Here is a 12,144-nt window from a genome sequence, read left to right as displayed (position 1 = left end):
TAAACATTTTAAATAAAATAAATACAATAATGCGTTTATTCTTAACAAATGCTTCTTAAACAGTAACAGTCTAAATCAGCCCCTGTGGAGATCTACCGTCCTGAAAATTTCAGCTCCAACCCCAATCAAACACATCTGGACTATCTATTTAAGAGCTGCGTTCCATTTGATAGGGTCCCTAAGCAGTGTTCACTGCTCCCTACTTGCCTGACTTTGCTGACAAAAACGCTTTATTGGAATGCCCTGCAATGTCATCAAAGAACGGCAACGGCAGGGTTGCGCTGATTATAATATAAATAAATATTGTAACTTTAGTTTTAAATTTAAAATAAATATACAACCAAACGTAACACGCGTTATGTATCTAATCAATATTATCTTAACTTTTGTTTATGTTGCTATTTATTATTTGACTGATGCAGCTTTGAAAATTCAAAACTCTACGGTTATGCAATATAAAAATAAATTTTAATTTGGTCAACTATGTAAAGATGTGTTCTTAATCCATGGACACGTCGGTCTCATTTAGCTTTTTTCCATACGCGGTGCAGCCATAAACATTCCTGAGGTAAACAAATACCATAACATAACTGCAGCTCCTTACCAATTTTACATTAGTTTGTATAATAAAAGCATAATGGATTGACATACACGCATATGAAAACTTCTTTTTAATTGCACAATAAAATAAAAATAAAGACATTCATCATCTCAAGTGTGTAGCCTATATAATAACAATGCTACAAAAAGTAAAATAACATACTTATGTGAAGCATTTAATATAATTAACATTAATTAAATCAACTTTCGCAATGTACAAAAGGCATACGTAAATTCGTCCATTGTTTTTCTGACACGTGGCGTGCAATGGTTGTTGGATTATTTTTCCTTTCCACATCTGGCGAAGTGACATATCGATTTTCCCCGATTCCATACACCGTTCGCAGTGCCCTCCGAATGGCGGAAGACCCTGTGACGTCCACTTCGCAGTCCACTTACAGCCAAATGGAACGCACCTTGATTGTGCTGAAGCAGGGTTGGAGCTGCGCTCTGCAGGACTGTAGATCTCCAGGAGCAGTGTTGGGCACCACTAGTCTAAAACATCCCAGGTTATTTTTAACTCAGTGTAGGGTCAAAAACGGACCAACACAGCTTGTGCCTGGGTTAAATAAACCCAGAAAATCTTTATATTGACCAAACAATTGGATTTAAACAACCCAGCGTACCTTAATTTACAATGGAACATTTGGGGTAATCCTTCATGACCTAACACTGGTTTGAAATAACTCGGCATTTGTATGTTAGGCTTGATTATGAGATGATCCTTCACTTTAACTATAAGTATGTGTAGATGTCAATATCAATTGAACTCATTATGGTCAGGAGGAGGGAGCCGTCTGGAGTCTGTTGGTGAAGACGATGAGCTAATCGTGGAAAACGGTGATACAGAAAGTGACATGGCAGGAAAGCCTGCACGTGGAGGACGCAAACACTCTCTTCCTCAGCAACTTGACACAGTCGGCATCCGACAGGTTAATGCAGCATTCATCATTTTCTTTACCTAAGTTAAAACCTACTAGCCTATATGTTAAATTTTTCCCGTATTTCGTTTTGACCCATTATGATCTTACACCTTCTTCAAATTCTGTATGTTGCAACTTACCAAAAAAAGACATAACTTTAATAACGCAGTCTTTGACCTTGACTGCCTTAGATTTATTTTTGTAGAATAAGTTATGCTTTTAACAAATAGCAATCGAAATATAGTAACAAATCCTGTATACACTAGCTACCTGTTTTATTACAGTTAGGCAATATCTCAATGTTTATTCATAACCTCTTTAAACATCCTCTTCAGGAATATCAAATCGTGAAGAAATCGGCACGTTCCCTGAGCACCGTTCAAGTGGAGTCTCCATGGCGACTGGCACAGCCATCTATAATCTCTAACATTGTCCTGATGAAAGGACAGGGCAAGGTAAGGGAGACCCTGCACCGAGAACAGTACATGCTGTGTTCTTTTTAAGCTTTTTAAAAATCTATATTATTTAATGTACAGTATGGACACATGCTTTGATCCAGTTTCATATATTGGGTACACCTGTAGTATGGTTAATCTTGGCTAATAAAGATTTGAATGTGTCTAGGGTCTCGGGTTCAGTATTGTTGGAGGACAGGATTCAGCTCGTGGGAGGATGGGTATATTTGTCAAGACCATTTTCTCCAATGGGGCAGCTGCAGCTGATGGGAGGCTGAAAGAAGGTAGATAGACACTCCTGATACATTGAGTGATGGAACAATTGATCATCAAAGCGGTTGGACACCATAGAATCCAAATGGCATGAGCATAATTAGCTGTATTCTCACAGTCTCTGGCTTTCATCATTGGTGATCGTTGCTCTGTTCATCACGTTTATCTCTTTCAGGTGATGAGATATTGGAGGTGAATGGAGAGTCTCTGCAAGGCCTCACACACCAGCAGGCCATTCAGACGTTTAAGGTATAAACCGCTCAGTCATTCTCAGACACAACCGCAGTGGAGAATTAATCCCGGATCGCTAAACTCCATCCTGTGTACTTGAATAGCTTTCAGCAAGCAACAGTTTGTTAAGGAAGGAAACGCAAAGTTTCGCGTTCAATAGATTGTTATTTTGTTTGACACACTAGTAAAGATGTTTGCTTGACGTATTGTGAAATAAATGCACACATGCTACCAAATCCCAACAGCAGCTGGCATCTTATTCGTCCTGGCTATCTAAGGTATGACGTTTTCCACTGTTTAGCAATTAAAGAAGGGAGTCGTGACCCTGACTGTTCGGACCCGTCTGAGAAGTCCCAGTCTTACGCCGTGTCCCACGCCCACACTGCTCAGCAGATCCAGCTCTCCAAACTCAAATGCTAGCGGCGGAACACCAGTCCCTGCAGGTTTTGAAGATGGGGATTCTCGTAAGGGGCCCGGTCCCAAAGATCGCATTATCATGGAGGTTACATTACACAAAGGTACAATCATGACTTTTTAAATTCTTTTTTTAAGCTGCAATCTGTACATTTTGTTTAAAAAGAAACAAAACGTATGAATTTTTAAGTTAAGCTGTCGATTACGATTTCATGGGTAATGTCAGTTTGACATCATTTGACTTCAGCCTATGAAACGATAAGAACCATGACGTAACCTGCAGTTTTATTTTTCAAAAGAAATGCCAATATTTCATTAATAAACACACACTATAGGGTTTGAACCCAGAACCTTTGGGTTACCTGCTCAGATATTCAATTGGATCCTAAAAGGATGAACCCATGATCATATGTTGGGTTGTTCCACCCAAAATGCTGGGTTTTAACTCATCGTTGGGTCAATGTGACCCATTTTCTGGGTTAATTGAACCCAACAGTTGGGTTAGACTCTTTTTGACCCAATACAAATTTGGGCCCATATTCATTTTTCTATCAGTTTAAAAATGATTGCAACACTTCTTGATATTTAAAATTGGCTTTAGCAAGAGATTTAATTGAAATTTAAAGTAATTTGCAGCGGCAAAGACTCACACGCTGCACCAGAAAGAATTCAATTCAATTTTATTTATATAGTGCTTTTCACAACATGCATTGTTCCAAAGCAGCTTTGTGGTCATGGTCTTATTCCAAATGAACTGTCCTGTCAAAATGAAAACTATTATTTTTGTATTAGTGTGCTATAAATGGTCCCCTCCCCTTTCCTTATGGGAATATTAGGTTCAGTTATCTGACTTCACATTTTTTTTCAGATGTCTGAAATATTTTTATCCTTAAATCAAGCATGTACGTGTCCTCGCCAGAAATTAGAATCAGAAATCTTGCCTGTTGTGAACAACATGCTGTTATGTTGTGTGCTTCAGAGCCAGGTGTGGGGCTGGGTATTGGTGCTTGCTGTTTAACACTGGAAAACAGTGCTCCTGGGATCTACATTCACAGCTTGGCGCCAGGATCCGTTGCCAAAATGGATGGCAGACTCAGGTAAATTTGTGATCATATACCTTACCGGTTATTATTGTAAATAACTACTGTAAAAACATGATTGCAACTACAAGTCTTTCGTTCTCATTTAAGTCCCGGTCTGTCAATGTTTAACAATGGTTAGTCAGGGAGAAAATGAGCTCAAAGCACATGTAAAGTTTTCTTTTAGGTATAATTCTGAGAAAGAAAGTAATAAAATGCCCTTCATGCTCTCCTTCACGGTTCAAGGAGTGAAATTGCATTGGACTGTAGTAGACATCGGACTGCTATGATCTATCATCTTAAATTCTTCACTTACAGTTAATTAAGGAAGGGAGAGGCAGGAATAAGACCCCACTTGGGAAAACTATCACACAGATCTTTATTTTCTTTACCAAGTCCACGGTGTGTCTGTACATGTGTTTGAATCAGAATATTCTTTCTAATGTGTCAATCATCCAATAAACCTGTCAAGTTTGTGTGCATATTTGTTTGTGATTTGCTGGTGTATGTTTGTGTGAATGGTGTGTATGTGCTTACTCTTGTTATGATGAAACACCTCGCAGACTGAAGGGAATGTGCAATAAGAGCCAGAAGCTCATGAATGGGGTCTTTATGTCAAAACACAGACTTGTGGTTCAGAATCTTGCATCTAGTTGTGAAAGCGGTTGCAGTTGTGTGAAGGAACTATAAGGCTGTTATACTTACAGATATGCCTGTTTTTAAATGCACATTGAGTATGTATTTCAACATATTTCACAATATTCTAAGCATTATTGTAAAGCATTTTATGCCTTATCATTCCTGGGACACACCAGCTTTTAAAGGATGTCAGACTGATAAAAAATTTTTTATATGTAAATGTAAAATCCAATTTTATTTGCTTATTAAAATGAATATATTTTTGTTTAAAATGTTTCTAACATTCTTTATTATTGGTGTTGTTGAAAATAATAGCAATTATAATAGTTATTTTAATACTTAACATCATATTTATAAGCAACACATTTTCTAAATTGAATAATATTATAATGTAATATGTATTATATTTTCATTCATTTTCTATGGTGTTCAAGAATAAATATGTGACTTTATTACGACCTTTTTGAATGAATCCAAGTTTCATAGCATTTCTACATGCAAATATCCGAAATATTTTTATTGCATAGTTTTCCATACAATGAAAGCTAGCAATGGATGAGGCCGACGGTCCCTGTCTTCCACTATTGAAAGTAATATTATAGAGTTTTATTATTTTCTTTCTCGTTATTTTGCCTATTTAAAGCACCTTAATTTAACATTGTGTATAAATTAAATTAACATTTACACGTTGCAGGATCATACATCTACATACGCCTTGCAGAATCTTTATTTTATAATTTAAAATGTCTTATTTGATTAAGTCTTACAGGTATAATGTTGTTTTTATCCTTTAGTACAAGTCTAATGTGTGTATGTTTGTGTGTATTAGTCGAGGTGACCAGCTCCTGGAGGTGGATTCGGTGAGCCTGAGACATGCAGCTTTGAGTGAAGCTTACGCTATACTGAGTGAATGTGGGCCCGGCCCGGTCAGCCTCATCATTAGCCGACATCCCAACGCTAAAGTAAGAGCCAAACTGCATGCATATGGAATTGCATCATGGTCCCTCTTTCCTTCAATATATCTTGTAGGATTGATATACAAAACAGACTGCCTTATCATTAACAGTCTTTGTGAAACTACTGGAGTTAACGGAGCAGGCCCTAGTTTATAAATGAATAAACCCCAAACATCTGTGTGGAGATTTGGTCACACTGCTTCAGTCACAAGGCCCTCTGCCATATTGGTGCAAGTGGAAATCAAAAGCGTCATCCACCTGCTAAAGTTATAATTTGCCCCTAACATGAATTATTGAAGATTGCCAATAAGTAAACAACATTCCTCTCGCCCTAATGCCAGCATGACTTGATTTTCCTCCTGCCAATGAATCAAGATTTTAAATGTGGGCCAGGGTGGGGTACAGTGAGAGGCTTTAGTGGTTAGAATGTGCTGACTGTTAATTCGGCTTGCTAGTTCTAATGTGGCTAGCTGAATACTTAGCATTTGACCCAAGGTCAGAAACATTGCTCAAAAGGGCCATTAATAACAAAACATGACATTTTAATGCAAGTTTGTGTAGCATCTGTGTGCAGACGGATGTTTGCATGCATTTAGAAGTGTTTTCAGGCAAGTGAGTCATCCCAAGGTGTGAATGGCATGTGTCCATTTTATTACACTCAGGATGTTTCTTTTATTATGTTTTTAAAACTAGGTCATTTGACCTTTGATCAGTTCTGTTAAGTTTGAATTGAGAGCAAGACTTACATTAAATCCAACAATAACAAATCATCGGAAATAGATCTTGCAAAACCTGATCTAAATCAGGCTTTTCTACCAGAGCTCTGCAGACAAATGGAGATTTTCTTTAGTTTCAGTGTGTCGAATCAAAACAACTAGACTACACGACACAACAGAATAGATTTGTAGCTTTACTAACCATACCATTAATACCTTGTATTATTGTAATATGATTAATATTGTGGAATGTTAAATGCTCAAAACAGATACGATTTCTTCACTGCATTTAGTTAAATCTCTAAAATCACAATAATTTCACCTAAGTGCCATTATTAAGGGTCATCACTGACTTAAAACTGAGAAAACCTCTGATAAGCAAGTGTAGATTAATGAAAATGAAACAGATTCCATTCTTCTTAATTCACAGTGCCACCTAGTGGTCCGTGATGACAAATTGCCTTTAGTCATTTAGTCATTTAGCAGACGCTTTTATCCAAAGTGACTTACAAAGAATTCAGGGAGCAATAAGTGACATGTCATACAAGAGCAATAGTACAATAGGTGCTAATATAAACTTACTAGTGTCAACAAAAGCAAGACCACTACCTGTTGAGAGAAAGAGAGAGGGTTAGTGTACTTTAAATTAAAATAAATATATATTTGTCTATCAAGTATTCAAAGAAGAGTTTCAGTAGTTTTTTGAAGGTTGTGAGAGATGTGGTTGACCGGACCGCGTTAGGAAGAACGTTCCACCAGGAAGGAGTTGTGAAGGAGAATGAGCTGGAAAGCGATTGACTGCCCTTATGGTCATTATTTAACCAAGAAAAGCATTACGTTAGGATTATCAGATCAAGATACACTTGTTCATGGCTTTTTTATGTCCTCAGGTGTCTGAACAAGAGATGGATGAAGTGATCGCTCGCTCCACACACAGAGAGAGTCAGTCTTCTCACACACTAGGTAAATTGTCTGCTTGAGGTGAAAGGCTTACACACAGCCACAGAAAAAAAGAAATCATAAACATTTTCATTACATCAGCATTTCTAGATATATTGTGGTCATTCCAGTCCAGTGTCTGTTTAATTCCAACAAAATCAAACCTCAGGAGTGACAAAGTCATCCCACAGCAATGTGAAATCTGACAGCATGACAAGACAAATTAAAACTGATAAAAACCAAGGTTATCACATAAAAAAGGAATAACTTTTCACTAATACATGTACAAATATTACTGCTGCAAATGAGGTCTGAAAATATACAGAGCATCTTTTCTGTTATTTTTGTTATTTCTCCAGTTTTCATTTTCTGCAAATAAATGCAAATAGAAACAATATTTTTGTTGAAATAATGTTTGTAGTTCACAGAATAAAACAAAAACGATCTTTCTCTTTTTTTTCTGCAGCATTGGCCACTGTAAAGATATTATTTACATACATTTTATATTTTAATTAGTAAAAATTCCCCAAATCTTTAAATTGTAATGTTTTGGACTAAATGTCCGCAGTGAATAAAGCACAGTTTGTTCAGTCTTCAGATTCTCTGACTGTTGCTTTTTTATTTTTTGCACAGGTCTGCCGTCTAAAAGTCCATCTCCCAGTGTCAAGTCCAGGCAGGGTGAAGGAAACCCTGCGCTCAGCTGGACCATGAAGAGGTTTTTAGAGCCAGCCAGCAGGGTAAACCAGAAGCTTTTGTTTGCAGACAAAATTCACCGTGTCAGAGATAAACATATTTGGGTTTTGGATTTTTCATAATGTGTGTTTTTTCCATATACATTTGAATTTGATTGCAGTTTAGGGCACGCTACTGAGCTTTGTTTGAAGTAAATTTTGATTACTTTTTTATAACTGGTCTACGCTCATGCGCCGATCTGATTTTCTGTCTTTATCTCGCCCTGCAGCAAGGTTCATTGAGTTCAGAGGCAGAGCTCTCTCAGTATTTCTCAGTTCATGATGTACCAAGCCAGTCGTCTCTCTCTGAGACTCTGGCGATGGGATCCAGTGATGACGACATGCTGCACAGCAGCAGAAGCTGTAATACTTCTATTGAGGAACCAGCAGCACCTCAGCCACATGGTAGCCACGTTACCTTTCTATAAGCAAATGTTTATGTGTACATTTTCGATTTTCCATCATCACAAACATGTTCTTGACTGTCCTTTTATGATCATAGTTTATCGAGACGCTTCTTATAGAGGTTCAGACAGTATCCCCACAACCCCAGACTGCTGTAAAACCCCTCCTGGAGCTGGTCGTGCCGCCGACCCACCCCATCAAGCCAGCGTGGGAAGCAGCCCTAGTTCTGTACGCAGCCCCCTTCTCCGCCAGCGCCGGGTCAACTGCTATGAAGATGAACACAGTGACGACGAGACCGGCCTTGAAGAAGACAACAGCCCCTTCAGTCGTCTTCTCCATGGTGTCTCGGAGATTGGCCGTCACCACCTGGAAGAAGACTCTGGTATTGTAGTAGCCACCTCATCTCTCGAGGTCGATGATGAAAGCCAGGATAGCAGCGAAAGCCACAGGCAAATCGGCAGCGAACCGACAACTCCACTCTACGGCAGCTCGCTAGAATCTGAGGAAGGATCCGGTGGGCCACCTGGGACTGAATCTCCCGCCATGGCCATTCGCTGTACGGAGCACAACACTGGGCCACCTGGTGGAACCAACCTGGGTTTGAAAAAAGAGCCTCATAGAGAAGGACAGGAGTTTAAACGCTCACCCAAGTTGGAGCACAAAGCTGTGACTCGTGTAAAGAGCATGATGAGCATTGAGTGCCCCAACCCTCCACAAAGGGTCAAGGTTGAAGAGCCACCCTCAGTTCCGACAACCCCGGCCCAGAATTTGCAGAACAGCACACGGCCCCCTTGTAGACTGCTACACTGTAAGAAGGGGGAATGCAGTGACTTATCTGGGGTCTGCACCATTGAGACCATAGTGCTTCAGCGGGGAGAAATTGAGTCTTTTGGTCTGGATCTGGAGATAAAATCCGCTCCGCTCAGGGTGCTGATCACAGGACTGAGACCGGGAGGTGTCGCAGAGCGGGTACGTTGGAATTCATGTAATGTTTTTTATTGATTTTAACGTTTTTAACATTCAGAATAGGAGCAACCAAACATGAATTTTATTGATTGATCTAAATCTAGCATTAAAATACAGTCCATTATGTGGGCTGTGTCAAATTTTCCTCTAATTCTGTCACACTCATGTCTTTCCAAAACCAAATGCTGTTATATTTTGCACTAAACACAAAGGTTGATATGTAACCTTTGTCTAGCGTGTGTTCAGAAATGGTGCATCTGGTTTAAAGGTTTAAAATAAATATTCTGTAATCATGTTCTCACCTTCGAGTTGTTCCAAATCTATATACATTTATTCTGTTAAACACAGAGGAAGATATTTGAAAGAATATGATCGGGGGTGATTTTGGGGGGGAACTGTCCCTTTAAGCCTAGTCAAAATATCTTAAAATATGTCAGAACCTTTGTTTTGCTACATATCAGTAATGTTTTTTTTATGGCATGTTTATAAAATCCACAATATAATATAGTATATCAGATAAAAGTTTTTCTAGGTTAAATCCTGATTTTTTCCAAAACCTCTCTATAGTTGCATAGGTTAATTTCTATGGCAGGGTATTTTTTAACAGTTCTACCCTTTCACTGAAGAAATAAAAGCATATGGGCTTAGAACACAACTTTACGCCACATCACTAAGTTAACAGCAAGAATAATGATGATGTTGAGATGTTGGGTAATAGTGGGTGTACGGCAGCCATCCAAACTATACACAGCTGCTTGTCATTGGGGCGGGTGAGGTGTTGCAAGACTAAATCTGAGGTACATGTCGCCCATTTCTCTCCTGTCTGTTCATCAGGACGCCTCAGGGAAGATGAGTGTTGGTGACGAGATCGTAACGATTGGTGATACCCCCGTGTGTACATCCACCTATCAGGACATCTGTGACCTCATGCATAACCTGCCAATCACATTGACCTTAGAAATTAAAAAGCCAGTCTCGGGTAAGTTACAGCAAAAACTTTTTTTGTCCCCGAAAGAGGTTGATTCATTGAAACAGCTTTATTTCCTTCCACGTTGTATTTTCTCAAATTCACTTATGCCTCTTTTGTATGATGCTATAAAACAGTCTTATATGATTTGGCTCTGATTAAGAATAGTAGTCAACGCTGTGTTATGCATAGTGTCATGTTGCTAAATGGCCACATCCCTCCCTTCCTCGCAGACTCCTCTAGCAGATTCAGTCCAAGAAAACTTATTCCCTAATAATATAAAAAGTATATAACAACTTCAACAGTTCTTGTTTATCCTTCGCAAGAGACTGTTAGCACATGCAGAGTTGCCACTGCAACAAAGAGATCAGTCTGTCTTTCCCCATGCTGCCCTAAAGATATAGGAGTACTACAGACTTCCCCTTTCTGGCAGTACCCTACACCAGCTCAAAGGGAACTGCAGGCTTCTGGCTATTTGTCAATGGTGACTATTGATTACTTTACTACCGTAGCCAATGTAGATGTGTAGAGTAGCAGCTCTAACGCTTCTTAGTGGCCTTTAGTCAATTTAGTAAGTAGATGTAATACTATTGCTCTGACTATTGTTTTGCTGCCACATTATAGTTCAAACAAGCATTATTTGACAGGAAGTTGTTTAAAAAAAATTACCCTGCCTGTGAAAACCAAGCATTTTGTGATTTAGTGTTTTTTGCATAAACTCATTTTATGTAATGTATAAACCTTGTGTGAAAAGTGTACCCTTCATATCTTTCATTTTGACTGAGAAATCGGTCAAACAAATGATTGAAATCCAACTTTAATGCTTGTTATCTCAGAATTACATTATAAGACTTAAGAAACGTTTTCCTTTTAGTCCACTGTATTGATTCATGCTTGTTTTTACATTTGGCATGCAGAGCAATAGCCTTATAATATATATTATAATATATAATATATAAGCATGTACATATTTATAAACACAGGTATTTATCAACTGTGTTTATTTATCGTATTGAACATGCCATTTTAATGTCTACCTATTTTCTGTGTTCTAAGAATTGTGACATAACAGCAAAACTTTTTGCACAGATTTGACTTATTTGACATCTGTCTGTTTAATTCAATTGTACATTCAGAGTAAAATTGGTAAGGTCTTTAAAAAATATCAGCTCCCTCCAGGATACCAGTGTTACATCATCGGAAAGAATACAAAAATCTCTTTGTGGATTGCCTTAGTAATGTGTTCCAATGAAACCTGAATGTGCTAAGAATGAGACTCTGATAAAGTGAATTTACAGAGACGGGACAGTAGTCCAATGTTTCCTGTGGAGTTTGATAGTGTGGTGCTGGCTTCTATTAGACTGAGCACAGATTCCTTCCACTAACTAACAACAGACAAAAGTGTGTTTTAAATCAGTGAAATATCAGACTGTGGAATGTGTACTGGTCTGGGTGTTTTTTCAGGATGTATAATACGATACGCAAATCTTCAGAAAAATCTGAAGGCACGCTCTGGAGAATGGAAGGGGATTAGTGGGAATAGTTTTCCAGAATGTTGATTTATAAAACAGAAGCAATTTGTAACTTGTCTTGCAGGCCTCTGTGGTGCACTTACGGTATATGACGGAGCAAATCTTGATGTGAAGTCATATCTGGCCCATCTGGCCATGAGCGACGCTTGGTGGTTCCATCACAACGAGGCACCAAATCGCTTGCAAAAAGCTTTATTCATTCGGTTCCCCTGTGGTGGAAAGAACTGCCAGCCTCCACCCGAACTGCAGCATCCTTCACAACTTTCCAAAAACATAACATAAAAACATTACCGCACTTATTTGACAATCCAATGGATA

At 38.5% G+C, this 12,144-nt stretch overlaps 1 protein-coding gene across 2 annotated transcripts in view; it reads left to right on the top strand.

The window, feature by feature from the left end:
- Positions 1-12,144, top strand: part of pdzd2 (PDZ domain containing 2) — a gene marked incomplete at its 5' end in the record, with an annotated part of 49,950 nt that overhangs the window by 30,345 nt on the left and 7,461 nt on the right. For both annotated transcript variants that reach the window (XM_079447232.1, XM_079447233.1), the window contains 12 exons: positions 1,384-1,532; positions 1,859-1,978; positions 2,148-2,262; positions 2,427-2,500; positions 2,784-3,000; positions 3,876-3,993; positions 5,444-5,576; positions 7,177-7,249; positions 7,859-7,962; positions 8,187-8,361; positions 8,459-9,330; positions 10,162-10,306. In XM_079447232.1, the coding sequence (XP_079303358.1) occupies positions 1,384-1,532; positions 1,859-1,978; positions 2,148-2,262; positions 2,427-2,500; positions 2,784-3,000; positions 3,876-3,993; positions 5,444-5,576; positions 7,177-7,249; positions 7,859-7,962; positions 8,187-8,361; positions 8,459-9,330; positions 10,162-10,306 (2,295 nt within the window). The remainder of the gene's footprint in view (positions 1-1,383; positions 1,533-1,858; positions 1,979-2,147; positions 2,263-2,426; positions 2,501-2,783; positions 3,001-3,875; positions 3,994-5,443; positions 5,577-7,176; positions 7,250-7,858; positions 7,963-8,186; positions 8,362-8,458; positions 9,331-10,161; positions 10,307-12,144) is intronic.

Source organism: Barbatula barbatula (assembly GCF_947034865.1).
Source record: "Barbatula barbatula genome assembly, chromosome: 2".
Taxonomy (NCBI): domain Eukaryota; kingdom Metazoa; phylum Chordata; class Actinopteri; order Cypriniformes; family Nemacheilidae; genus Barbatula; species Barbatula barbatula.
This window is presented reverse-complemented; position numbering and strand designations above follow the sequence as displayed.